At 34.8% G+C, this 27,849-nt stretch overlaps 1 protein-coding gene across 5 annotated transcripts in view; it reads right to left on the reverse strand.

The window, feature by feature from the left end:
* LOC146994847 (uncharacterized) overlaps positions 1 to 27,849 on the reverse strand; it is an 86,611-nt gene that overhangs the window by 53,016 nt on the left and 5,746 nt on the right. Inside the window, exons 1-5 of one of the 5 annotated variants that reach the window (XM_085824570.1) lie at positions 27,259 to 27,675; positions 22,150 to 22,232; positions 18,445 to 18,540; positions 13,185 to 13,260; positions 3,886 to 5,389 (exon numbers count right to left, since the gene is read on the reverse strand). In XM_085824570.1, the coding sequence (XP_085680696.1) occupies positions 5,331 to 5,389; positions 13,185 to 13,260; positions 18,445 to 18,540; positions 22,150 to 22,232; positions 27,259 to 27,301 (357 nt within the window). In that variant the 5' untranslated portion in view covers positions 27,302 to 27,675 and the 3' untranslated portion in view covers positions 3,886 to 5,330. Of the gene's footprint in view, positions 1 to 3,885; positions 5,390 to 13,184; positions 13,261 to 18,444; positions 18,541 to 22,149; positions 22,233 to 23,113; positions 27,704 to 27,849 lie in introns of those variants that run through there. The other 4 variants (XM_085824573.1, XM_085824572.1, XM_085824571.1 and 1 more) reach the window with 4 other exon arrangements.

The raw sequence follows: 27,849 nt of genomic DNA on the forward strand, positions 1-27,849 counted from the left end.
GTCGATGAGTTCTTTTCCAGTAGTGGCTACGTAACAGAAATCGCTGTTGAGTTCAATGAGGCTGGTCGTCTGGAATGCTTCATTTGTTAGGTTGTACTGTTTACTTGACCTTGTCCGCGCTTCTCGTATTTTTCATGGCTGGCTTGCGTTCGTAGTCTTTTACTATAAGGTTGTGTAGCAATTCTTGATTCTTCAGTTCGTTCATTTCGTTCTTCTTCGGTTTCTGTGCTTCTCACGGTGCTCATTCGCCTTCGTTGGGAACGTAAACGTGATTCGCGCTCTTCGCTGTTCTTTATGTTTTTGGCTTTTTGCTTCAGAACTGGCAAGTCCGCCTGCTCTTTTATGTTTCGGCATTGTATAAAATATAAATCTTTTTTTTAATTAAGAAATACACTAAGTACACTTTATTTTCGATTTATGTTCCGTTACTGTATCACTTTGAATACTTACACATCACTGTTTGTTTTTATTCACTGATAAGAAAGTGATGTTTGAACCCCGACGGTTTAAATGTACCGTAAGGTATTTTTCATTCTTTTAAGCATAACATTTTTCTTAAAATCTATATTTTTGTAGTGCAACAGCTTAGACTTTTATAAAACAAATTCATAATCAAAATCGCTCTTGTTAGTTATCGAAAAATAACCAAGACGTGGTTTTTGCGTAAATGTCACTAAACTATACAGATTGCTATTATCCATCACACTATGAATGTTTCTTTCATGCGAAAGTGTCCCTTTTTCGATTTCTATGGAACTGTCGTGTGTCGAAATACTATCAGAATCTTGTCAAGCGAGCTTCTGAATGTAAACAAAGAACACCCCATCTGGTGACCCAAGCTTCAAAGCAGTGCTTCACTTTTAGCGCGGGTTGGCCCCTCCTCTCTTTCCTACCTCCAAGGCAGAGGATGGGGGGGAAGCAATTTTCGGGAGTATGATTCACCACCTGACGTTGCATATAAGGAAGAAAAGTTGTTTATTTAGTTTTGGCTTTGGTACAGGGAAAACATGCGTGTTCATTAAAAACAAAGGATTAAAAAAAAAAAAGCACTAAAAGCAAAAAATAAGCACTAAAAACAAAAAAAAATAAGGGCTTTAAAGAAAAAGTAAGCACCTATAAGGGCCTTTATATTTTATTTTCAAATATAAGGACTTATAAGCACTTGTAAGGACCGCTACGAACCCTGTTCATAGCACATTTTGCAACTGCTCAGCCCCATTTTCACAGGAATGTACGAGAGCAGAAAAGTGTGTTCCAACAACCCTGCATCAGGAATTCTTAAACGTATACTGGTGTGCTGCTTTTGAAAGTTTTGTAATTTTCTGATTGAATTGTATAAAGCGTAAGTGCGAAGAAAATAATGCTTAATCACAGAGCTAAAAAGATAAAAAAAAGGGGGTTAGTAGGAGGGAGTGCAACAGCAGACAGGCAGACTGCGAACCTGAAAACCTTAGCAAACCGTTTTGGGCGAGCCTTAATATTCTGTCGAATATAATTTCAGACTTTTTAGTTTTCATTTATTTATTTATATTTTTTCAAAGGAAGGTAGTTTTCATTGTACTGTGGATCTTTTTTTTTTTCGTACCGAAAATAAAAGACCCTTTTGCTTGGATCGAGTTTACTATAAAATCAAAGCTAACTTAAATTTGGAATTTTTACCTGATTTTATACTTGACACTGACGTTTCTTTTGACATTAAAAAATAATTCACTAATTTACAAATCGCAGAATTACTTAGCTCATGAGTATATTGACTATTTCAGAGGTGAGGTAAGAATAAACCAATAAAATTTATTGAAATGCATCTCGGTTTCAGATTTAAGTTTTTAAGTAATTAATTGTAGGAATTAATTTTACTCGCTGCTTAAAAATTAAGAAAATGTAATTTATTAATTACCTACGATGAGTTTTCAGTAAGTTTCATTTGAATTAGCAGCATGAGCTTTTACACAAGTTGTTCTTCTACGAAAGTAAAATATCGGACAATAAATAAATGCTTTTACTTATTTATTTTTTCTTTGTTGTAAATTCTTCTTTAAGGATGTTTGTTACCTTGGTGGAAAATATCAGCATGTCTACTTTTTAAAGATCAGAATTCAAAGGAACCAGATCACAAATTTGTGCTTATAATTGTTATTTAAATTTATTTCATGAATTAAAAAAAGATAATTTTTTATACTTGTAACGTTTGAGAAAAAATAATTAACACGAGGTATGAAAAAAGAATCGTCTGAAAACGTGTACTGAAGAAATAAAATAATTCATATTTTATCGTAAGAAAATATTTGTTATTTTTAAATTTTCAGTATGTTAAAGATTGATATTTTATGAAAATGTATTATATTGGTTAATTTTAATATTCGGGGTCATAACAAAGTTTTTGTCTTTATAATTAATATCGCAGGAAGATTAAAATACATTTTATTAATTTTACAAGAATAATTTATGTTGTGAATATTCCAAACATGTAATATTAAAGAATATTTGTTTCTGTCGAATAATGTGAGTGAGAATATGTATTTGGCTACGGGAAGGTTACCTTTAAAATTAATTTCATTGGTTAAAAGGCTTTTTTACAAAAAGTAGACAGTTATTTTAAATGGTTGACTCTGTTTCAAACGATTCACATATACCTTGAAAAGATGACACATACTTTATGTGGTATAAGTGTTAATGGTGGTTTATAATAGAGCTAAATAGACAAAGGAATAAAAGGGGGGTTGGTAAGAGGGAATGTAACAGACTCTTAGACTGCGAGCTTAGCGACAGCATAAAAACTTTAATCCTCTTGGGCGACCGATAAAATCGTAATTCTTTCAGAATTTTGATTGCTATTGCTTTTATTTTAAATATTTTTCACCATTATTTGCAGCTACATTGAATATTTTAGAATATTATTTCCGGGTGCTTTTCGCGTGTGAAAATACATGGTACTAAATTAAAATTTACTTTTGATTTATTCATAACTAAATTATAAGTGACCCTTATGGTTACAAATGTGTTGAATCTTTACATTTCATGAGTTAAATGCGTATTTGCACGGCATGAATTGTGGTAGGAGGAGTATTTAGTCTAACAGACTTTGACTCCTAAAGTAGTTACCCTACGGGGTATGTCGTAGTGGGGAAGGAGATCCACTTTATGATTTTAAAGTGGAGAATTTTTTAGTCCTAGTTGTAGAAAAATGCAATTATTATGGTAGTTCTGCTCGTGCTGATGTGCTGTGCATTTGCAGCAATTAATATAACAAAGTTTTATCTGTGGCGCCCTTCGTTGGTGAACCTATAAAATAAAAACCGTTTAAAGTTTTGAGGTACAATCGTATAATGCATTATATAAAATAATGTAATGTACTAAATTTTGAAGCGAAATTTGCACAATTTATTCTTCAGATCTGAAATCATAACTTAGTATTTATAGGAATAAGAAAATCTTCTGTAGTTTCAGAATTGCTATTACGGCGATGTAGAAAATATTAGTAGAAAGTTAAAAAAATATAAAAATATCAATTTAAGTAGATTATGAGTACAAACACATCAACAAAAAGACCTCATTTAAACCGTTATTATTTTATCTGGCGTTTAAAAGATAAATTTTTGTTTTATTCGGCACAACGAAATCCATCCTTTTTAAGCTACCTAGATATATGCAAAATTCCACGATTCTCTGACCGTCGCAAAGACTTGGATTTCAGGTCTTTGCTTACATTTTTCTTTTAAGCAGAAATATCGGTTTCGCTTTGTCATACTACATTCTCGTCGCAAAATGCGTAAGATGTTGGGTCATGCGACGTCGTTTTGAAATGCGTTGTAAAAGTGCACCTGTAAATTTCATTCTAAATAAAAAAATAAAATAAAATAATTGAAATAATAATAATAATAATAATAATAAAACGCAAGTACAAATGCTTTATTTTACTCATTTATACATTTTTGTAATTTTTCACAATTTTATTTAAAATACTGTAATTTTATGTTTGCTATATACTTTATTATTATTCGACACCATAAATATTGAAGAGTATACATATAACAGCCATTTTGTTAGAAGTGAATAACTGAATACAAGGACAGAGAATGGAAAAATATTCACCAAAAGAAATTAGGAAAAAACACGCAAAAAATAAGTTAAAGAATATATATATTTCTCACTTACGTATTTTTTTAAACCAAGTGTTTAAAATAGTTGTTAGGAAAAAAATATACAATTATAATGAGTCCTAGATTGATTTGACATGTCCAACTAGCAATTAATAATAAAAGACACAAAGAACTTGTTGAAAGAACTAGTTGATTTTAAATTGCTTAATTTGGTTATCAGTAAGAGGCAGGTTATATACTGTGAAGACTGGAGAAAAAAAAAGTATTTTATGCTTCGCCGAATGGAAACAAATTGGAGCGTGAACATATTTCTTTGAAATTGCTGGTTTTGATGAAATTTGAAAGACAAATATCATAAGTCTTGCAGAGTGGCCATCTATTGCTTTGAAATCGCCAAGTTTGTTAATGAAAGTTAGTGCAAAGTATTAACTTTGCAAAAAGTAAATCTAAAAACTCGAAATTCGATGCGCACGTGACCAGGTGTATGATAATATGTAGTCAAAACGGTGATCGTGAAATTTTAAATTGCCTTACGTGTGTTAAAATACTGCTAAGATTTTTTAGCAAATATCAATTTTAAAATTAGGTTAAGGCTTTCCATTTTGTTCTTTTTCTTTAATAAACATTAATTTATATTGCATTTATAGTAATTACGCACATGCTATTTAAAAGGAAAGATTCAATTCAATTGCAAAACTGATATCTTTTTTAATGATGTAGTATAAAAATTGTCATAATTTTAAATAGTTTTAGTATTAATGTATTTAAATACAAGGTTATTTATAATTACATGACGTGAAACATTTCAGTTTTTTAATGTGTCAGATTTGTTTCACATACAGCTTTGCGAATTGAGCAGACATTTATTTATGTGGTATGCCAAGATTTATTTGAATGCCACGAAAATGCCGTAGATGCGAACAAAAAGCTGGCTGATACCACAGTTGCAGGAAAATAATGGCAGATTCCTCTTTGAAGTCTCAGCTTGTCCTTCAATACGAGAGAAAGTAATATCGATATGTTTTCCAAAGTATCAAAATTTGCCACAAAGCAGAGATGGTTGAGGAAAGTATCTGATTTTCAGTTTGCCACTGTAATGGGATGCAGGAGTAAATATAAGGCACTTTATGAAACATGCTAAGCCTAATTTTTATATTTTTTGGTTGCTTTAATTAGAAATATTCTGTATTTTAAAAGCGGCATTTTTCTTCTTCATTTTTTAGCAGTTTCTTAAACCACTTGGAATTTCTCTGATATAGGGGGCTCCACTGCTGCTTCTACAGGATGAGCTGGAAAAGAAAAGAATTTTACTTACAAAAAGTGTTAACTGTATTTTGGATAGCTAGTCCGTAAGACGTTTGGCCTCATCTGGCCGCAACACTACCAGGCATTGATTCAATAATTTTCTGGAATTTTACATCTTTCCCCTAAAGTTTCTCAATAGGATTAAGTCATTTAGGGTTTCTAGGTAACTAATTCATGACGCAGAAGTCAGAGGCATGGTGATGTCAGCATGCAGTAGGCAACTGGGACCTGTGAGAGGTGCAATTATCTTGCTGGAATACTGAATTTCCGTATGAAAGACAGGTGACGGAGGATGGGAACGCCTGAAGTTTAACAGAGGTTAACAGGCATATGTTATATAGCCCTACAGGGGCAACTGTTGAACATCTAGTAGTTGAGGTACATTTGCATTAACTTGTTGATACAGGCATGGTTAAAGAAACACTTAATAGGTTATATAAATGGATAGAGAAGATTGGCCAGCAACTCCACGTACCGAAGCATACGGAGGGAGATTGATACAAGTAGCAAAACACCGAAATAGTGCCAAAGAGAAAACAGCCCAAACCATGATTAAGTCGCCATGGCCTGGCATGCAGGATCCATTGCTTCATGAGCATGACGCCTTATTCTGAGTGTGTCGTCGTTTTTAAGACTGATTACTTCCTCATACCAGTTTCCAGAGTATTCCAGAGTCCATTTTCCGTGTTCTGTTGCTCAGGGAATACTCGCAGCTAGATCAACATACACAGAGCAATGATTCTTTCTTGGGCACCCGAAGCACTTATGAAGAAATGTGGGTCGCATAGTCGGTTTACTGACTGAGCTGGGTGATAATTTAAGGTAATGTTTGGCTTGGCTGGCAATGCAGAACTGGGGTGAGACGTCTTTGGAATTTGCTCGCTTGCTATGTATTTTCTTGCTAACCCGGTATTCGGGGAAAAGTATTTGACAATGTCAACCCTATCTCTGTGACACTTTAGGGAACGGAAGAGCAACGTGTGTGGAAAGCGTCGGTGATCAAAGGTGTGTAAAAATTTGAGTACCATAGTACTAGATACACAGGGGTTATCTTACAAAATAAGAGAGAGAAAGGGAGGGAGGGAGTGTGTGTGTGTGAGTGCGAGTATGCGAGTCAAAGAGAGAGTATGAGAGTGCGAGAGCGAGAGAGAATGCCTGTGAGTCAAAGAGTTAGTGTGTGATTGTGAGAGCAAGAGAGTTTGTGAGTGCAAGAGTGCAAGAGAGACTGTGTACGTGCCAGAAAGTATGTGACTGAGTGAGAGTGTGTGTGGGTGTGAGGAGTGTTTGAGAGAGAAAGTGCAATCACACACTCTCTCACAGTCACACACTCTCTCGACTGTGAGAGAGTGTGAGCGAGAGCTAGAGAAAGTGGGAGTGTGAGCGAGAGCTAGAGAAAGTGGGAGTGTGAGTATGAGTGCAAGAGAGAGAGTGAGTGGGTGCGAGAAAGTGTGTGTGTGTGCACGAGTGCGAGAGTGATAGAGAAAGAGCGAGTGAGAGGATGAGTGGAAGAGAGAGAGTGAGTGTGAGGAACGTTTGAGAGAATATACTCTTTCTCGTGACACACAGTCTTTCACACTCCCTCTCCCTCTCTTGACTGCAAGAGGGAGTGTGTTTGAGTGTGCGAGACAGAGTGCACTCTCTCTAGCACTCACACACACTCGAGTGCGAGTGAGAGTTGAGTGTAAGAGACAGTGAGTGGGTGTGAGGAAGGTTTGAGAGAGAGTACTCTCTCTAGCACAATCACTCTCGCTCTCACACTTTCTCTCGCACTCACTCTCTCTCTCTCTCGAGTGCGAGAGGGAGTGAGTGTGTGCAAGTGTGAGAGCAACAGAGAGTGAGTGAGAGTATGAGTGCAAGAGAGTGAGTGGGTGTGAAGAACATGTGAGATACTCTCTCTCGCTCACACACCTCTCTTTCACTCCCCCTCTCTCGAGTGCGACAGAGTGCGTGAGAGAGTGTGTGAAACTACGGAAGAGAGAGTGCACGTGAGTGAGAGTATGAGTGCAAGAGAGAGAAAGTGAGTGAGTGAGTGTGAGGAGCATTTGAGAGAGTATACTCTCTCTCGCACTCACACACTTTCTCCACACTCTCTCGGGTGCGAGAGAGTGTGAGTGTGAGTGTGCATTTATATGCGAGAGAGTGAGTGAGAGTAAGTGGATGTAAGGAGCGTTTGAGAGAGTATACTTTCTCTAGCATTCTCACACACGCACTTGCTCTCTCACATACACTTTCTATCAATTACACACTCTCGAGTGTGAGACTGCAAAAGAGAAAGTGTGCGTGTACGTGCGAGAGAAAGTATGTGAGCGAGAGTGCACGAGTATACCTATGAGTCAGAGTGCGTTTGAAAGAGTAAGTACGCTCTCTCTCACACTCACAGGCATTCTCTCTTGCACTTGTGCACACACAAACTCCTCACACCACTCACTCTCTGTCGCACTCACATATGCGCACACTCTCCCTCTTGCCCTCGAGAGAGAGGGAGAGTGAGTGAGAAAGTGAGAGACAGAGTGTGCGCAAATGAGTGCGAGAGAATGCCTGTGAGTCAGAGAGTAAGTACACTCCTGACACCCACTCACTCTGTCGCATTCACAGACACTCGCACACTTTCTCTTGCACTCATACACTCTCCCCTCTCTCTCGAGGGAGTGAGTGGGTGTGAGGAGCGTTTAAGAGAAAGAGTACACTCTCTCTCTCTCAATCACACTCGAGTGCGAGAGAGAGAGTGTGAGACTGCGAAAGAGTGTGTGCATGTACATGCGAGAGTACATGAGTGCGACAGAGAGTGCCTGCGAGTGTGAGAGAGCGTACTTACTCTTTCAAATGCACTCTGATTCACAGGCATTCTCGCACTCGTGCACGCACTCTGTCAAACGTTCCTCACATCCACTCACTTTGTCTCTTGCACGCACATACTTTCTCTAGCACGTACACGCACACTCTCTTCTTTTGCAGTCTCACACTCTCTCGCACTCGAGAGTGTGTGAGTGTGAGAGAGAGATTATACTCTTTCTATGAAACGCTCCTCACACCCACTCACTCTCGCACTAGAGTGTGAGAGAAAGTGTTTGAGTGTGAGAGAGTATACTTTCTCAAACGCTCCTCACATCCACTCACTCTCCCTCTCGCACATACACGCACACTCTCTCTCTCGCAGTGTGAAAGAAAGGTGTGATTGCGAGAGACAGGGAGCGTGTGGAGAAAGTGTGCGAGAGTGCGAGAGAGAGTATACTCTCTCAAACGCTCCTCACAATCACTCACTTTCTCTCTCTTGCAGTCATACTCTCACTCACTCTTGCTGTAGCACTCGCTCACACTCACAATCTCTCTCGCACGTACACTCTTCCGTAGTCTCTCACACTCTCTCTCGCACACTCACACACACTCCTTCTTGCACTCGAAAGGGGGGAGTGAAAGAGAGGTGTGATTGCGAGAGAGTGTGTTAGCGAGAGAGTAACCTCTCAAACGCTCTTCACACCCACTCACACTCTCGCACTCGATCGAGTGTGAGAGAAAGTGTGAGAGCAAGAGAGTGTGTGTGATTGTGCTAGAGAGAGTGTACTCTCTCTCTCTCAAACCCTCCTCACACCTACTCACTCTGTCTCTTGCACTCATACTCTCACCACTCAATCTCTAGCACTCGCACACACTGTCGCACTCACACTCTCTCGCACGTACACGCACACTCTCTTTCGCAGTCTCCCACGCGCTCTTTTTCGCACTCACACACTCTCACTCTCACACACACAATTTCTCTCTGCCACTCACGAACTCTCGCGCACTCACACACTCCCTCTCACACTCGAGAGAGAGAGTGTGTGAAAAAGAAGTATGATTGCGAGAGAGATAGTGTGTGAGTGCGAGAGACAGAGTGTGGGTCGCGAGAGTGAGAGTGCTAGAGAGAGTATACTCTCTCAAACGCTCCTCACACCCACTCTCACTCACTATTTCTCTCACACGTATACGCACACTCTCTCCAATTAGGAGTAGTAGATGTATTATACCAAAAATAATAAACAACAGAAGAACCCACATACTGTAGATATAGGAACTTCCGATTCCGACATTGAAGAGAGTGACAATGAAGATAATGACAAGGTACAGGGTGATTATAATTAAAGTTGCGATTTCAGAACACTAACTTTAAAACTACAGGTCAGAATGACTTGATATTTTGCCAGAACAATCGAGAGGCAATGAAATTTTGTTTGGCGAAGGGAAAAAATAGTTCCAAAATGTGGCTACAGACTATGCTAGCAGGGGTAAGACCTAATCATTAACCACACGAATGTTGTTAGCCAAAAGAAAATAATAGACTCCAAGGGTTTAAGACAGGCAAAAAGACATGTTTACAGTGAATAGTTTAAAGAATACGTGTGTACAATGATAATGACAAGAGAAAAAGGAAGAGCTTCATGAAAACAAACGCGCATAAGTTGTTCGATATGGCATCCACCTTGTTCCGCTACTAGTTGGAAGTGCAAAACTACATGTTCCAGTACAGTTCCGGAGGGTATCTGTGCTGATGCTATGAATGTGGTAAGTGATGGTTGCCTTCAAGTCGGCCAGATTCCCAATCTACCGACTGCAAACAATACTTTTCAGGTATCCCCCAAAGCCAAAAATCACATGGGTTTAGTTGGGCGAACGTGGCGGTAAAACTGTTGGAAAATGGCAGGTTATGATTTTATGAGTGGTCAGCAGTTCCTTCATAGAAGTAGCAATGTCCAGAGGAGCACCATCTTGCATCTTGAGCAAACCACTGATGCTGCTAAATTGCCAGAAGGACATGGTTAAGCAGTTAATGAGCCCTGCAGATGTGATCTCGAAGAAGAACGGACCTATGACAAACGTTGCCATTATTCCGCACCACAGTGACCTTTTTAGACTGAAGAGGTACTCGCTGTAGCGGGAACGGATTCTTGATCACCGATATCCTGCAATTTTGAGTATTTACAGAACCTTGCAAAACGGAATGGGCTCCGCCAGACCACAGAATATTCCCTGGCCATCCACTCTCCACTTCCATCCGGGCAAGAAATCACTGTGCAAACGATTCACATGTTTCCATGTAAGCAAGTAGAAAGTTCTGCACATGAGTTAGCTTGCACGGATAACAGCGCAAGATGTTCCACAGGACATTACGCACCGTGCTGACAGGCATATCCAACATTCGTCCAGTTCCCCATGCACTGCTGATTCCTGTATCACTGTTCGTCTATTCTTGGAACTTTGTAGCCACATCTTCCACTATCGCAACTGGGTTTCGTCCTCTACCTCATTTCATGTTAAATAAATCTGTCTCTTTGAATTTATCCATCAGTTTTCGCAGGCCATAAGCGGTTTTGGGGGCGAATTTTATGCCCTTTAATGTCCAAAACTTCCTGATAGCTGTTAATGCAGAGTCACCGTTCTGATAGAAAAGTTTCACGAGCAGAGCGCGATCCTTCATTGTCAGTCACAATAAAGCATTTAAAGCAAAGCATTACGTGTTCCGTTAACGTTCTGCATTTTTATCACAGCTATATCTGTGGTGTGCATGACAAGTCTTGAAATATCCATATCTCTACAACAGCCATGTAAACCCTGACAATGCCATCTATCGGCACATTTTTTTAACTACCGTATTTGCTGGCATATATGACGCACCCCTTTTTTATACACATTTTTGAAGGATAAAACGTTATCACTGATCATTATAATGAATTTACAGTATTTTAAATATAAAGTAATACAAATTGATAATTTCTGCAAATATCCAATCTATCTGGGAAAGACCATCTTTTAATTTTTTTCGTCAAAATTCAGATACTCATCTCAAGAGCTAACTGGAAAGTCAATAGAAACCTTCTAAATCAGCATCAGAGTCCTCATACAACAAATTGTCCCCTGTACCCTCCAGTGCATTACTAATACCACATTTCTTAAATGATTTAAACACTATCTTTAGTTTCACAGCATCCCAGTTGACAGTCCTTATCATTATATCAGTCGGGGTGGCCCGAAATGCCTATCTATAGTCTTGTTACCATACGCAATCACACGTACCTTGCATGTTATGTTATAGCAATGCCGACAATGGTTTTTTAGCTATAACTTGGCAAAAAATTAAAGATAACTGAACAGTAGAAATTTCACACGCTTAAAAGTCGTTCACAAAAACTGGAAAGTTTTCAGCTGTGATTGTCGATATGTGCGCATGCGGGTTCAATGAACTTTATGTAACTAATGTTCCCATACTCTGCAAAAAACAAGACAAAAGATTGTGCAACTCCGAATAGAGGAAATTTTGAGAAATAAATGTAATCGAAAACTGAGTATTGACGTATAAAGACGAATTCCATTGTTCAGATCTATTTTCAAAGACAAAAAGTGCGTCTTATGCGGCGGCAAATATGGTATTTTTCCTTCACTAAACAAAATTCAATTGTTTCACGATGGTTCAGATTCCATTGGTAAAATATCCAGTCATTCTGACTGGTAGTTTTAAAGTTAGAGCAGCGTTTTGATATCGCAACTTTAATTATAATCACCCTGTAATTGTTGAAGATATTGCTAATGAGGATGAAATATTAACTCATCAAGTTCATTATAATTAAATCAAGTTTGAAAAATTGTTAAGACATTTAAACGTTCTCCTACAAAAAATGCAGGTATTGAAATTTTGGTCCGAAATTGCAATACCTAATCACGCCTACCTTACTCCACCCTAACCAGTTTAGCCTCTCTCCTCCTACTATTAGGGCTCCTACTTGTAATCTTGAAATTGGTATGGCTGAAAAAATATACGAGGCAGTTCCTGATGCTCTTAAAATTTTTTTTTTAGAAGTTATAGCTACAAATAACCCTAGCTGTGAGTGGATCCACATTTCTACTGATGACACTGCACGTAAGGAAAATACTGGTGCCGGTTGTACTGTGAAGGATATTTTGCGGAATCCTATTCTGTTGATCTGAATGCCTCTAACTTCGACGCAGAGATTTTTGCCACGGGAAAGGCAATTTTAAATCTTCTTGTACCTGATACTAACTTTAGCAAGGCAGTTATATTTGCTCACTCCCGAGTGGGCAGCTGTCTCATACACCTACTGATTACTTTCTTGTTGAAGAGACCAAGATAAATGTATCCAATGCAATGGCTTTTGGCTCGGAGCTTGTTTTTCAATGGATCCCCACCCACTGGAAATGAAAAAGCCCATCTTCTGCCTAAAAATGGCTGTAGGCTGTAAGCTATCCTGGCGCAGCCCTTGTTTGTCATAAAATCTTGTCGATTAGGTGGATGAGGCTGCGCCCTATTTGTACCCTAGCCACATTATGCTATAATGATTTGATATCTGAATGATAAAAATGCCATATTTCTCACTCTCCAATTAACAGTTTAGTTCTGAGGCAAAGAGGAAAGTGGACCAACTTTTAAATATATAAACTCCTTTCAACTGATAAAGTGTGGAATACTCTTGTATTTTCGCCTATCCCAGTGGACATACCCCGTGCATTCTTTACGGCAAATTTTCAACTCTCGACAGGACATTTTATATAAATACCTGCACCGCACTAGTGTAGTTGCTGATGATGTCCGTCCGGTGAAACCATGGACTTTCTTCATTTGACAACTTGTACTGCACTTCATTTTATGATTTTAATTCTGACAACTTTCCAAAGGCTAAATTTTAATGGGGGCTGCCAGAGGTTTCATGGCAGATATCGCTACTGACTGACATAGGGAAGAGCATCTTAGCTGCATTTAAAAAGAGCATAAAAATGTGTTATCATACTTACTTCGACAGTTCCCATCGTAAAAGGTGACGTCATCAAGAGCAAAGTTTCCATCAGTGGTTTCACCTTCAAATTCAATCTGCATTGAAATAGATAATAATAAACTTGTTAGAGAAGATTTCAATTAAATTCATAGTAAATATATAATGTGCACACCATGCGACTGCCTTGTACTGACTATTGAAATTTTACTTTTTAAAATTCCTACTATCAGCTCACACTCAACCAATATCTTGTGCAAATTTTCAATTGTTAATAAAATACTTTCTATTCGTCCACTGAAGTTCAAATACATTTTTTTAAAGTTGTAGTTCATGACACTTGATGTTAATATAATTTTTTCACATATTTAAAATTTTGTTGTATTTTTAAAATATTTCTGTGTTGATCTAAGTAGGAATTGACTTTAGACAATTTTTTTATATTTCTTGTATCCCTGCAATTTCTTTAGACTTATTTCCTCGAATTTCATTAGAAATGCATTTCTGTTACAATCAATCACTTCGCAGCAATGCAAAAGTACATAAACACTTCAAACATCTTCATTCGAAATTGTTAAATACAGAAAAATCTAAAATACCAAATACAGTAAACAACCCAAACAAAGTGAATTTATTGGTTAGCAAGTGTGAAGTGACGCCACTAAGAAAAATCACTCTTCCAAAACTAGAATTATTCGGCGCTTTGCTTGCCGCTCAGTTAGCAAGCAAAGTCAAGGAAATGGTGCATTTAAAAAAAGGCGCTCCTTGGTGTTTTTTGGACGGATTCAAAAATCACTCTGTTGGATTAAGAGGACAACAAAATGATAGAAATCATTTGCTGCCAACAGAGTTAACGAAATACAGGGTTTAAGTGATACCAGTGCCCTGGGAAAGAAAATCTCACAGATCTCAGCAGGAGAGTTGGTGCTGACATTTTATTGAATAGGTAACATTTGGTGGCATGGCCCAGTTTCTGAGAGAAAAGACTGATGTTTCTGTAGACAATAATGACATTCTAATTTTTTTAGATGATTTTTTTGATGAACTAAAGAAAGCCAGTGATCCTAATGATTATTCTCCTACTGTCTTTATTGTTTTTAATCATAGTTCTATAGCTGATATTCTTTCCTTGAGTAATAATTAACTCTATTGTTCATGTTATGTATTTATATTTATCAATAATGTTAAAACTAATGAAAAGCTTACCTGAAAAAAAGGGAAACATTTTAAGATCTACGCAAGTACAAAAGTACGAGTTATTTTCATAATGAAAGGGAAAAACTGTTCCTGATCAGAATTTTCTTTAATTTCTAAAGACAACATTTTAAGTCAAAATACACAAAGTAATACATATAAGATGTACAGCATTTATTTCATAATAATTTGCACTGTTCAGCAGCAAAGTCCTCCTTATAAAACAGAGGTATCCTGCATAATTTTCACCTATTTTAATTTCAAACTAACCTTAAAAAAGTCTGGATTGCTCATTGTTTTTGAGAAATGATTTGTTTTCTATAGAGAAAGCAGTTTTTAAGCAGAAAAGGCACTAACGTGAAGCAAACTGTGTATCTGTTGAATACGAATACTGTTGCATTGCTTTAAATTTATCTTTTACAGAATGGCAATGAAAATATTGTTTACTTTAAATATGAATCTCTTAATTCTGAGGATAAATTTGATCATTTATTTCAATGCATGAAACCGAACTCGCCAGCTTATTAGAAGATTTTGCTCTCTAAAGAGAATTATGGAAAAGCTATTGAGCTTTTTAAATCTTATTTGGCAAGGAAGAGTTTTTAATTGAATATTACATATGTGAAATCAAGTGTATCCGAGTTAAAATGACATGCAAATAGCTATTATTGCAGGAGTTAAAGCAACAAGAATTAGCACAATATTTATAAATTCACAGGACTAGTTTTGAAGGTTTAATATAGAAACTCCTTCTTCAACTGCAGAAGTGCAAATGATGAAGGAAAAAGCAGTAATAAGATTAGGCAATAAGAATGATAAGAAGGATGTCAAGCTGCTGGCACCCTCTACTGATGATGAAAAATGAAAACAGCTGTCAAATAATTTCATTAGAAACTGAGGGTAAAGACAAGACGGATTGGAACTGGGATTGCTAACTAGAACTGAAAGATTTATATCAAAGTGAAATGCCTTTAGAAAATCTAATTTAAATAATCTTAAATAAAATTATTAATAATTAATCTTAAAATAATTTAATAACTTAAAATTTTAGAATATTGCACATGTTTATGGAGCTCAGTAATAATCATATCAATACATAATATAGTATAGAATACTGTTATTTATGCTGCATTGTTATGAAGAATATTTTATGTAAAGAAGCTGTAAGAAAATTGAAGCACATATGCTTCAATTCAAGGACTAGGAAGGAAGAGGGTACTGAAGGATGATTGCTACATGGGGGGCTGGTTGGGCAAAGCACTCAAGAGCTATCTGCCCAAGATAGAAGAGATGCCTTCTTCCCTTTGTGGAGGGCTTTTTATGGAACACTGGTTCATATACACATTATACATGGGAAAAACTACAAAAACACCCATGCGGCCATGCCCCATCTTCAACGGAATTTGAACTCAAGACCAATTTACCAGTGTTCAGCATTACTTGGCTGCTAGTGGACCCCTACACTGGGGGAAGAGGAAGTTGGAATCATGAGTCTTTCACTAATCAAGCATGTCTGAGACATAGTAGGCCGCCAGATTCGGGCACCACAAAATATCGCAGATCTGGAGTGACAACTGATGAATGCCTGGCAAAATGTGTCGCTGGATGACATTAGGAATCTCTACCACTCCTTGCCTCAACGAATTCAAGCATGCGTTGCCACCAGGGGCGGTTCGACCAACTACAGTCAAAAGTCGTTAATCCGGACTCGTCGGGACTTCGGCGATTCCGGATTATAGATAACCAATTTAAATCTGGTAAAATGGCATGCAGAAATTATAAAATTAAAAATATGAAACCGTAATTAATGAAATAAAGAACAATTATGATATAAAGGGTATCAAAATTTACAAAATAAAAGCTTAATATTTATTTGTTTACTTTATTCATTTCTTCCAACGCGCGCATGCGTAAAGCATACATTACGCATAGTCGAAATTAGAAAATTGCAACCAGAAAACTATTTGATGTGTACTCGTGATATTTATAATGACAAGGAATTTGATTTAAATCATATCAAAGACGGAATACATCGAGATGAAATACTACATTTAGTACGGAATTATAAGCTGAATAAAATAAAAACATCTGCCCTGAAGATAAGGATGGTGCTAATAGATCAACTTCCAGTTCATTGCGCGCCGCGATGTCCCCTCCCCAACCCCCGCAGAGCAGCGTGAAATTGATAAACAGATTTCGGAATGGTTAAGAAACAAAGGTATGCCTTTATCCATTTTTTACAGCAATTCAACTTTTTGTTTCATGGACTTCGAAACATACTTTCTCTTTGTAGATCCTTTACATATTAGTAAATATATATTGGAAATTCTATTTGACATAATCGAAAGTTCAAGCTTACTTTTATAAAATTGCTCTAACAGTCTGCAAAAAATAATAAGCCGTATCCAATTTGAAGATTAAGGAACAATGCAATCTGCAACATTAACTGAATTAGATCATTTTAGCTTAGCTTATACCGTCCGTTATACATTAAACGTGCATGCGTAAACGTATTATGCGCATGCGCACACGCATATTCGCAGCCGTAAAGGTCTTACGCGCACGTGTAAACGCGATGCATGCGCAGAAAGTTTGTAACTTTGAGGTCCGGATTATAGATTATTCCAGATTATGGCTCTCCGAATTAACGACTTTTGACTGTACTATAGAATTTGAACATTCAGTGGGTGACTAAGAGCCATGAACAGGTACTATGACCTTAATTTTTTCATTATTTTATTATCTATGTATGAGCTATATACATATTCAATTTCATCAAAAACAACCACTTCCTCCATGGTGCTTTGATTTTTTTTGCGAAAGAGAATATTTCAGAGTATGAATTACCATTGACTTGTGCTTTGCACTACAGTGTCTGATGGGATTTCTGCACAAACTACTAGAATCTTATCCAAGTGTGTCAAGGTTGCATGGTTAACAACAATACGCTTCATTTTTTACTGTGCCTCATACAAAAAAATCAAGCAGCGTAAGGTGTGAAGAGCATACACGGAACTCAACTGGTTCCCTGCACCCTATCAAAATGTCCTAGTACATTTTGATCCAGGTATGCTATGTAGAGGAGAGGTGTCATCTTGCTGGTAATACCCTATCATTACCACATATTGCAAGAATGGCAAGGAAAATGGAATCACCAAGCAATGTTAAATACTCTTCTCCAGTTACAGTACCTTCAAAACAGAAAGACCCTATGATACCTTAGGAGACAAACCACACCAGGAAAATTCACAGCTTTTCAACAGTAATGTGGAGATTATTTTCAATCCATTACACACAATTATGCGTAGTGACATTTCCATTAAGTTTAAATTGTGCCTCATTTGACTAAGCAATGCTATCCATAAACCCCGAATCGCGTTTAAGCACCTTCTGATCTCGTTCACAAAGCTGTACCCAGCGATTAGGGTTATCATCACTTAGCTGTTGCCCCAGCCTTGGAATGTACCCTAAACTTGCCCTTTTTCAAAATGTATAGCACACTACTAGCACTTACACCACTCTCATGCAAGCCTTGCTTGACGATTGGTTTTGGTGAATGTTGAAACAGTTCCACCACCACAAATGAAGATTCATCACTTGTAGCCATACAAGGTTGGCCTGATTAGCTTTTATGCACATCACACATTGTTCCACGGACCTTAGATTTTTCTTGTACACATGTAATTATTACTCTTGAAAGCGGATTAGTCCCACACTCACACCTCCACTCTCTCTGAACTACAGCAATATTTTCAAACTTTCACTACCACTTAATAACCTGCATCTGCTCTTGAAAGCTCAAACATATGTCTGCTATGTTGATGTTACTTCACTTGACACTAACTGGATTGTACAGCTAGATCAATGACTGCTGTTACCTACTGAGGAAACATAACATTACGTTTTCTTAGAAATTTAATTTTGTAGGTAGGAAAATAAATTTTCTATGACAGTTCAAAGTATGTATACATTTTTCTGATGCACACTGCACATTACATTTAGAAGTTCACCTTGGATATTGCAGAATCTTAGCAGAAATTTTACTTTATTTCCATTTTAAATTTTGCTCGTGAGGATAAAAGACTTACCTTATTTTCATTCCCTGGATCTCTATACAATATTTTTTCAACTTTTCCATTTTGGGCACTTTTGACATAGACAGGAACAGCTTGGTTGGTCAGTTTCTAAATAATAATTTTGATTAATTTCAGAACTTATAAAATATTCAGATTATTCAATTAAAGAGTAAAGGAAAAAGATATACAGAAATATTAAAATCAATCAACATAAAAACATTACCGAGATTTTAATTATAAATCTAAATCACTAAAATTTAAATATAAGGCTTACTTGATTTTCAGAAATGTAAAACATAAATAAGTGCCAACCACCTGCATACAATGACAGGCACAAAGTTTAAAACACCTAGCATGGAAGTATTTTTTAAGAAATGACTCAGTCATTATTTTTAAATAATAAAACTTTTTATTCCTTACCACAAATTATTGAATGCAAATATCAGGGGGGGGATAACTGCAGCCAAGAAATTTTTTCAAAACTTGAATGTACAAACATTCACTTCAATGGAAGCATTAGTAGAATGCCTGTCTTACATGTACATCACAGACAGTCCATTATATCATACTGAATAGCTTGTATTATCCAGAAATGCTGACCTTACAGAAACACTTAAATAATGCAGAAAAATGGAGTTGGAGGATAAAACATTTTCCAAAAAGGTTGTGGTTTGATGAAAATTTTTCTCTGATCAAAGAAACACAAGTATTTGCATTCGAGCACACTTTTTACAAAATGCAGCATCACACTAAATAGTCAAAAGATGCTTTAATTTCTATTTGCATGAGATCACCTGTGTATGCTGCCCCACAAGATATTACTTCACATATGTCTTTTATAAAGAATATACTAACATCCTCTAACAACAAAATTCAGTTGTTGCAAGTTTTATACATGTGATATGATTCTTCCACAAACGTTTTTGAAAGAGTTATACATTTCATATTATGGTGGTATAACTACGAGGGTATACTTTGAGCTTACATTACTGCAGTGGCTCTCAAGTTTTTTTGCCCCATGCAACTCCAAAACTGAAAAATGCATATACATCTACTTAAATTTAGATTATTTTTAATGTTCTTTTAATTAAACCAAAAGTATAGAAAATGTTGATAAAACTTGAATAAGAGTAATTTTTTATATACATAAACTAAAACAAGTTAAAGAGTAAATGGCTGACCACATCCCACACATGAGCCATGAAAATTTTTCCCCAAGGGGAAATTTCAACCTAGCTGAGAACCCGTGTTATTGGGTATATATATTTCAGCCCATTCCATACATGTCATATATATACATTTTAGGGAAGAAGCATCATAAGTAGAACTTGATGATAGAATTATTTTATTTATTAACAAGTACATAAAACTTGTTAATAAATAAAATAATATGTTAGAATATGGATACATATTAGCTTCAATCATTAAAACATTTGTATAAAAATAAATATGTTGAAACACCAGGAACATTAAACTGCAGTTCTGACAAGATCTTCTCTCGGAATATCTTTCGCTAGTCAAGTCATGAAGAAAGAAAGACCAATCAAAGAGTACCAATGCAAACATTTATAGTGAACTATAGTTTTACGGTATAAAGCTATATGGCTTGTCATATACCTACATATGCATACCCGCAATGGAAAAACTCATCCTTCAGAACATAACTACAAAAAACAGTGTGGAAATTCTACATGCTGGCTGTAATCTCCTATTCCTAGTAATTGTCTCTATAAGGAGATAAACACTAGTTGTGCATACTTATTACATCTGGACTGAAAGACTTCTCCATTTTGGGCACTTTTGACATAGACAGATGTGTTAAATAGCTAGTGCAGTACATATATCTTACGTTCAATTTCACATACATCCATTTCTATCCATTGACCTATAAGCAAAATACATATTGGCCATCTCAGCCTAGTATAATATCATTATACTAGGCTGAGATGACTCAGATGTCATCTCAAGTCAATGACTCAGATGGTAGTAATATTTAATTTATTATTTAACAACACCTTTTAGCACCTTTAGCTGGCATTTCTTGACACATGGTCCAACAAAAGTATGATTTTTTTAGTATTCTGGATATATCAAGGAAATTCAGAACATGGCTTTTGTAATACTTAATCTAGAGGAATAAAAGTAAACAGGCAATTCAGTTTATTATGAAAAACACATATCATAGATAATTCTAGCTGTGTTACAGTAGTTTTCCCTTCCCTATGTTTCGGAAATCTCCACCAACAGAATTAATATTTTCACTTAATTACATATTAACCTGTCATTTACTATTCTTTGGAATTCAGTTTTTTCACATCTGCAGATACAAAAATCTCCTTACTGACTATAAAGTTCTTAATATTTTAGCTTGTGTTGCAACATACAAATGATAAACATAAAGAGGTCAATATTTAATATATGGTTTGATTTAGTTGATTATGGCAAAGCACACTAGGGCTATCTGTCTAAAGGGATGCCATTGTAGAGAACATTTTAAGGGAAACTGGCTCATATACACGTTACACATGAGGAAAATCATGAAAATGCCCAAGCAGCTAGCATGTTCACCTGTAATCAAACCCAGGTCATACCTGCCACTGTTCAGCGATTTTACCGCTCGCCCATTGGTGGGCACATTTAATATACGAAAAAATTCTGAAGTCTTACATATTAACTGTGTTACTGCAAATGAAATTCCAGTTTGCATAGACACCTACATGGTGTGGTTATTAAATAATGAGATTGATCTCTGTCCATAACATACAGTAATGAACAGCTCACATTAGATGAATTCATTAGAGAGAAGAAAAAGACAGCTGTTGCTTTCACTCAAAATCAATCTGAGAGCAGTAATTGAAAGGACAAGGGTGGAAGCTTCCTCATGTCGGATGCTAAAAAGCAAGCAATGGTACCTTTTGAACCTTTTTTTGTTTCAACCTTTTGAAATTTTAAAGAAAAATTTCCAAAGGAAAGGAAAAGTATGGTAGGCCATTATACATTCAGTATAAAGGTGAAATATGCTGTTTTGTATACATCTAAAAATAAATAAAAATTGATTTTTCTCGAAACTTTTATGTTGGTCATTTAAAAAAAAAATTGGAGTTGGGGGGAGGGTAAAGTAAACAAAAAATAAAATATGGAAGAAAATATGCACATTCAGATTTTATCACCAGCTTTTTTTCCCTTGTAAACCAGTGATTTTATCACTAAGATTTTAAAAACCTCAACAAATTAATTCAAATAACATACACAACTATGTTCACTCCACCTTCTAATATTACAAGAAACATATATATTACTAGAACTTGAAGCTCTTGCTCATTTTTTAAAGTTGTGCATTATTCTTTTGCAAACATGGAAATTAAAACTTTTTTTACAACTATGTAAAACTCAAACTAAATTGGCAAGTTCAATGTTACTTGTAGATTCCTTCAATTTTAGAAAATAATATATACTAAGATACCTGTTAACGAATTTGAATATTCTATTTGCATGACTAACTATAAACTACAAAAATTTGTGTCTCAGATATTTTAGAGGAATATTACTGCAAAATATGTAACTGTAAGATTATACATATTATAACTCTAATACATAACAACAGCTAGAAGAAGTACAGAATAAACAATGTTTAGCTATCTTGTTATAATTATTTCCATTTATCTAACATATAAATGTTATAATTACTATGCAAACTTATTTTTCTGAAGAAATTACCTGTATTGCATCTTTGGTATCTAGGCAAAAATTAGTCTCCAAAAATAAAGAATGGTACTTTCTCATATTGGTCAGTAGAAAACCTGTAATATATCAGTTTTATAACTTGTAATATATCATTATCTAAAATAGATACTTTAAAAAAAAAAAAAAAAAAAGCATTCAAGACAAATTGCAAAACACCTATGAGATAATATTACAACAACTTTTTTAGTGTAACACAGTCTTAGAAATTTGAAATAATAACATAAAATTGTATAATAAAATTAAATGCCTCAGCTATAAATATGAAACTGATCAATTTGTCACAAATTTAAAATAACTATATACACAGTAGCATATTTAAAAGAACAAAATGCATAATCCAACTTGATGTAACCTTCAAATATGAACAAATAAAAATAAACAAACATAAAGGATCATAACACTATGCTCAATAACTAATGCTAATATCAGAAATTATTTTTAAATACTCAAGAAAGAATACTGTTCTCCTTTATTTTCAAAAACTTTTTTTTATAATTATATTCTGTATACAAGGGGGGGAACAGCAATGATTGTGTTTATGCAGTCAATATAGAATAAGAACATTCTATTTCCTATATTTTGAATAGCTTGCTCCTTTCATCATTTTTCTATTTTTGTTTATATTTTTTCTATTCTTTTGCAATATCTAAAAACAAAATAAATTACTGGCCCTCATCAAGGGTGGTAAAGTTACAAATAATATTTAATAATTATAAATGAGAGATTAATTAGTCAACAATAAGCATGCTTTATAAAGCCTGCCTGATATGAATGACCATTAAGTTTTTGCAGCTAAATTAAGAAACAGACTTCTTCATGAATTTACCATGCCCCTTGTCAAATACATTTGAAATATCTTTATGTGGATGCACAAACATTTGCGGCATTTCTCTATAATGAACAGTTATTATATACTAAAATAAATTCCAGTACTTACATAGTAAAACTTACGTTTTCCACAAATTGTACAGAAACTTAATGTAAACTTTCTCCATAAAGCGAATTTCTTCAATGCACAGAATTTAATAAGAAAAACTTGTTTTTGAATGATAATGAAACCGTTTCTTGACTTTTTCCCTTCCCTAGCAATTGAAGTCTGATATTATCCCTAAAAGTCATGAATCAATCCCTGAGGTCATGTCACACACCAACTTCACACAATCCATAAATGTGGAGTAATTTGCACTTCCATGGTCTTTTGAATAAATTAGTCACCTTCACTTCACTTCTTAGCATTTAAAAACACACTTTCAAGAAAATTTATTTCAGCAGTATATCCTACATTTTTATTTGTAATTAAATAAACCTGAACTGCTTCCCTTTTTCTCTTTTTGCTGATTCAAGAAATCTGAAACACTGCCATTCAGAAATTAAAAGGTAATATTTTAATATCATTTGGACTGCATCACTAATAACATTTCCAGATATTTCTATCATTGGAAGAAAGAGAAATATAGTCATAATCATGGGAAAAATTATCGTTTCTTTTTCAAGTGCAGATGTACAATCTAATTCACTAATGGAACTGTATGGTTTTATGTCAGCATCACTTAATCCATGAATGCCTATATCATTTCAATTGCCACAATATCATAGGTTAAATTAATTATGATTAACTTTTTGCTTTTAATTATGCTTTAACAGGTTCAGCATTACTACTATGCCCAAGACATTATTATTTAATTAAAAAGCATTATTATTTAATTAAATACTTATATGCATATCTATGAAGAATCCGAGATTTTCTTCAAATGTAATTAGTCAAACAATTTTTCAGCACGAAATTTTTCATAGTCCTTTCAATTCAGACAAACTTTGATGAGCATCCTTGAACTGAAGGGATTAAGAAGTCCCTTCAATTCAGCTCATTAAAATTTGATTGAATGCAAGGTTTTTTAATCTGCAGATTTTATAGGTGTTATGTCTTATGAAATACTCACCAGCTAACTACCCAAATGAATGAGCTATTTGGCATTCTATAATATTAAGAATATATGATAATTTTCCTCCTGAAAATGATCTTCTGGAAAATCTATTTAAACATTTAAGAATATATTTCAATAGTTAATAACTTCAAACCTCTGAAATAAAACTTTATATATTTGCTTTCCTTACAGTATGGTATTTAGATAAATTAACTATCTTCCTTGTAGAATGTATAAGTTATCTTTTTCATAATATGTTATTCTTAGTCCTAGAATCTTTCAAAAAATATGGGATTATCATATGTGAGGCCAATTAACTTGTAAGGATTTTATGTTTTACTAAAGTTTATTTTATTTTAAAACTTTAGTGTCTTCTCTTATTTTCCACTTCCGGCCAGAATAAACGCGGTTAGTTTTAGTATGCAAATTGAGCTTGCAAACTATTAAGTATTTAAGTTGTGGCTTTTAGCCAAGAAGGAGTTAAGAGAGAGAGAGACTTCTCGCCACCTTATTTCATGCACGCTTTTCAGTCAGTTGCTGTCCACCTTTCAGGCCAGAAAATTAGTCCTCTTGATATTGAAGACATACTGTAGTTTTCCCGCATTCTGTGTATTACATACGTAAAGACCTAAAAGGCCAATCTTAGTGATACTAGTCTTTGTATAGTATTTGAGTTTAGCTCTTATTTAAATTTAGTTAGTTTGAAGTTCTTATTTTTTTAGTTCAGACCACAAGTACTGGTCTTTGTATCCTGAAGTGTGGGAGCAGCTGCAAACCATGAAGAATAAAGGGTAATTAAATCCTTCCCATCTTTGTCATATCTTCTACAATTTCATCGGACATACTTTAAAGTAAACTCACTATTCTTCTCAGGACACCCACATGTTCGCCAAAGTGATTAGACGAAATAGTGGTCCTGATAAACTGAGCACAATTAAAAACCTTCATAGAAATATATTATTTGCCTCAGAGGCTAAAAAGCACAAAATAATGAGAGTTTGATCTGACTTCTTTATTTCTGAACTGGCTGAGTGAGTGAATTTTTATAAATTCCAACACATCAATAAGTGAGTTTTCTTTACAGAGACCTCCAGAGTGGGCAGACAGCCTTGATGAGATAGCCCATAACAAAATAAATGAACTACATTAATATTCTCTTTCTGATGTTAAAAATTTTCATACTGGCTAATTAGAAACATATGCAGTTACAAAGTTCATTCAATGAAGTTTCAAACAGATTTCTATTTTTATGTACACCTATAAATATCTATTTTATACTTTTCATATATACATGCACATATGTTGGGTTCACAGTTTAGACACTAAAGCACAGTACCAGCAAATAATAATATTTAAATGAATCACTAACAGCTCTTATATGAGAATATTTCATCAATCAGAGGCCAAGCAATTAAATCCACTGAATTCTAATAGTTTATACTGGATTTGGCTTCTGGCATACAGGCTGATGTTTTCCATAAATAATGTATGTGAATACATAGCAGTTTTTCTTAGAAAGCATCCCTTCCAAGACAAATAACAAACAATAATTATTGCCACAAACACCTAAGAATCTAATTAGAATATTTCTCAAATATATTGCAAACTGGCATTATCAGAGATGAAATTTATTGATTATTCTTTTCAAAAATACCAAAACCTGCAAGATAACCCAAATATATAAAAAAAAGGGGGGGAGGCTTTTTATACCCATTACTGTACATAACAAAGTAACTAAATTCAGCAGGCGCAAGAGCTCAGTGAATAACTGCTTTTCAAACTGGAGGTAGAATTTTCTTGCCTCTCTGAAGCAAATCAATTTAAGAATATTTTCTATGCCACACTCACAGTTCACTTAATCCTAGAAAACAACATAGCTGATTGCTCACTAGAGTGTCAGCAAAACATCCATACTGTACATGATATGGATATAGATAAATAAACAATATATACAAAGTTAAGTTGCAATTGGATATATAACATATCATTGAGTTGCAATTGGATAGTGGATCCTCTCTCACAGCATTGCCCAAAACAAGTCTCTATCATTTGTTAAACAGGTTTTAACTCAATAGTATGTCCAATGAGCTTTGCTTGAAATTTAATCTGCAAGTGAAATATCTTTAAAATGAAAGGTGGTCTTCCTGAAAGATACAATTCAAATTTGAGAATTTGGCCAGAATACATAATTAATGGAAATATAACTGTTTAAAAACTAATGTTTTTGTGTCAACACTGAAAACAAATATTTCTGAAAGAAGGAAATTAGAAGAATGAACAACTGCAGAAAATCCATTTCAGAGAAGTTGCATGTTCAAAGCAAAATATCTGAATGTTCAAACCGTATTTTATTAAAAATTTTCAGGCAGTGTAGCACATCAAGTAGTTAAGCAAATGGGCCTATGTAAACTGAAAAGGGCCAAGATACAACTTTGTGGATGAATGCAAAAGATGATTATTTTTTCACTGAAGGGCTGTATAAATTTACATATGTCACAGAATGTTATATCGTAAATTGAAAACCCAAAGATGTCTCAGCCAAATGATTAAGAATTTATCCAAAGTTCAACAATCAAGTAAAAAACATTTATACCATCTAAAATCATTTACAATGTTGATGAAACTAGTCATTTCTTTCTTCTCCAGTTTTTAAAATACCTCACCTCTGAAGACCTTCAGTATCACGGTGAAAATCCCTTCACTATTTTATAATGAGCAAATAAGGAAAAAATAGAAGACTACTCTTAAGAATGTTACAAAAACCAAGATGTTTCACAACTACTGACAATATGCAGCCCAAAAAAGTGAATGACAGCAGACATATTTGTAGAATGTGTCAAAAAAATTGGCAAAGTATTAAAAACTCAAAAATAATTTTTGTGAACTCTTTTTTTTATATTACACTATTTAATTCTTATGATTTAAAAAATGAAATATTTAAACTTATTCTGAAATACGCATAACATTTTAACAAACTTAAAAGTAAAAATGTAATAATATATAAAAAGTCACAATAACAAATTGTTTAAAGACAAGGCAATGAAAAACCGCATAAACAATATATGCATCTCCTCCTAAATTAAAATTCTATTATCATCTTTTTCATTTATATATTCTTCCAAAACGGCTCACTGAAAGACGTACGAATTGTGCTTACTATATTTCCTTTTTTTAAGACATCTAGTTTTTAAATGCATCATGGTGTACACTGGTTCACAAAGCACTCTTTAAAAGGAAATGCAGTTAAAATAAATAAAAAACACTGAAAAATTTATATTAATAAATACTTAAAAGTACACAATCCAAATGTATAAAATTTAATTTTTTACATAATTATTTAAAGGAATATAATTCAGTAATATATCTAAAGCAATTCAGTAAAATTTGAAAAGGGAATAAATTTCAACAGTGATTAAAAAATGTAATATATGGCAAAAATATTTCTACGAAAGAAGAACTGAGACTTCGGCAGATTAAGAATGAAAAGAATGCAGTAGTTATCTTTTAACTACTCAAATGTCCAATAGAACATAATTCAAAACAGCTAAAGAACGCTAATCCGCGAATTCGCTACAATCAACAAGAGCAGTTTTCTAAACAACAACAAACTAAGCAACTACTACAAACTGAGATGTTTTCCTCCTTTTATAAGATTTTTAAATCACGCGCTAGAATTTTCCAGTACTTTCTCGAAATCAAAAGAGATATTTATTTATTTAACGCACGCGCTCTTGTATTTTTAATTTTT

The sequence above is a fragment of the Stegodyphus dumicola genome, chromosome 10, assembly GCF_044657685.1.
Source record: "Stegodyphus dumicola isolate Sdum_Otavi_A_Nest chromosome 10, ASM4465768v1".
NCBI lineage: Eukaryota > Metazoa > Arthropoda > Arachnida > Araneae > Eresidae > Stegodyphus > Stegodyphus dumicola.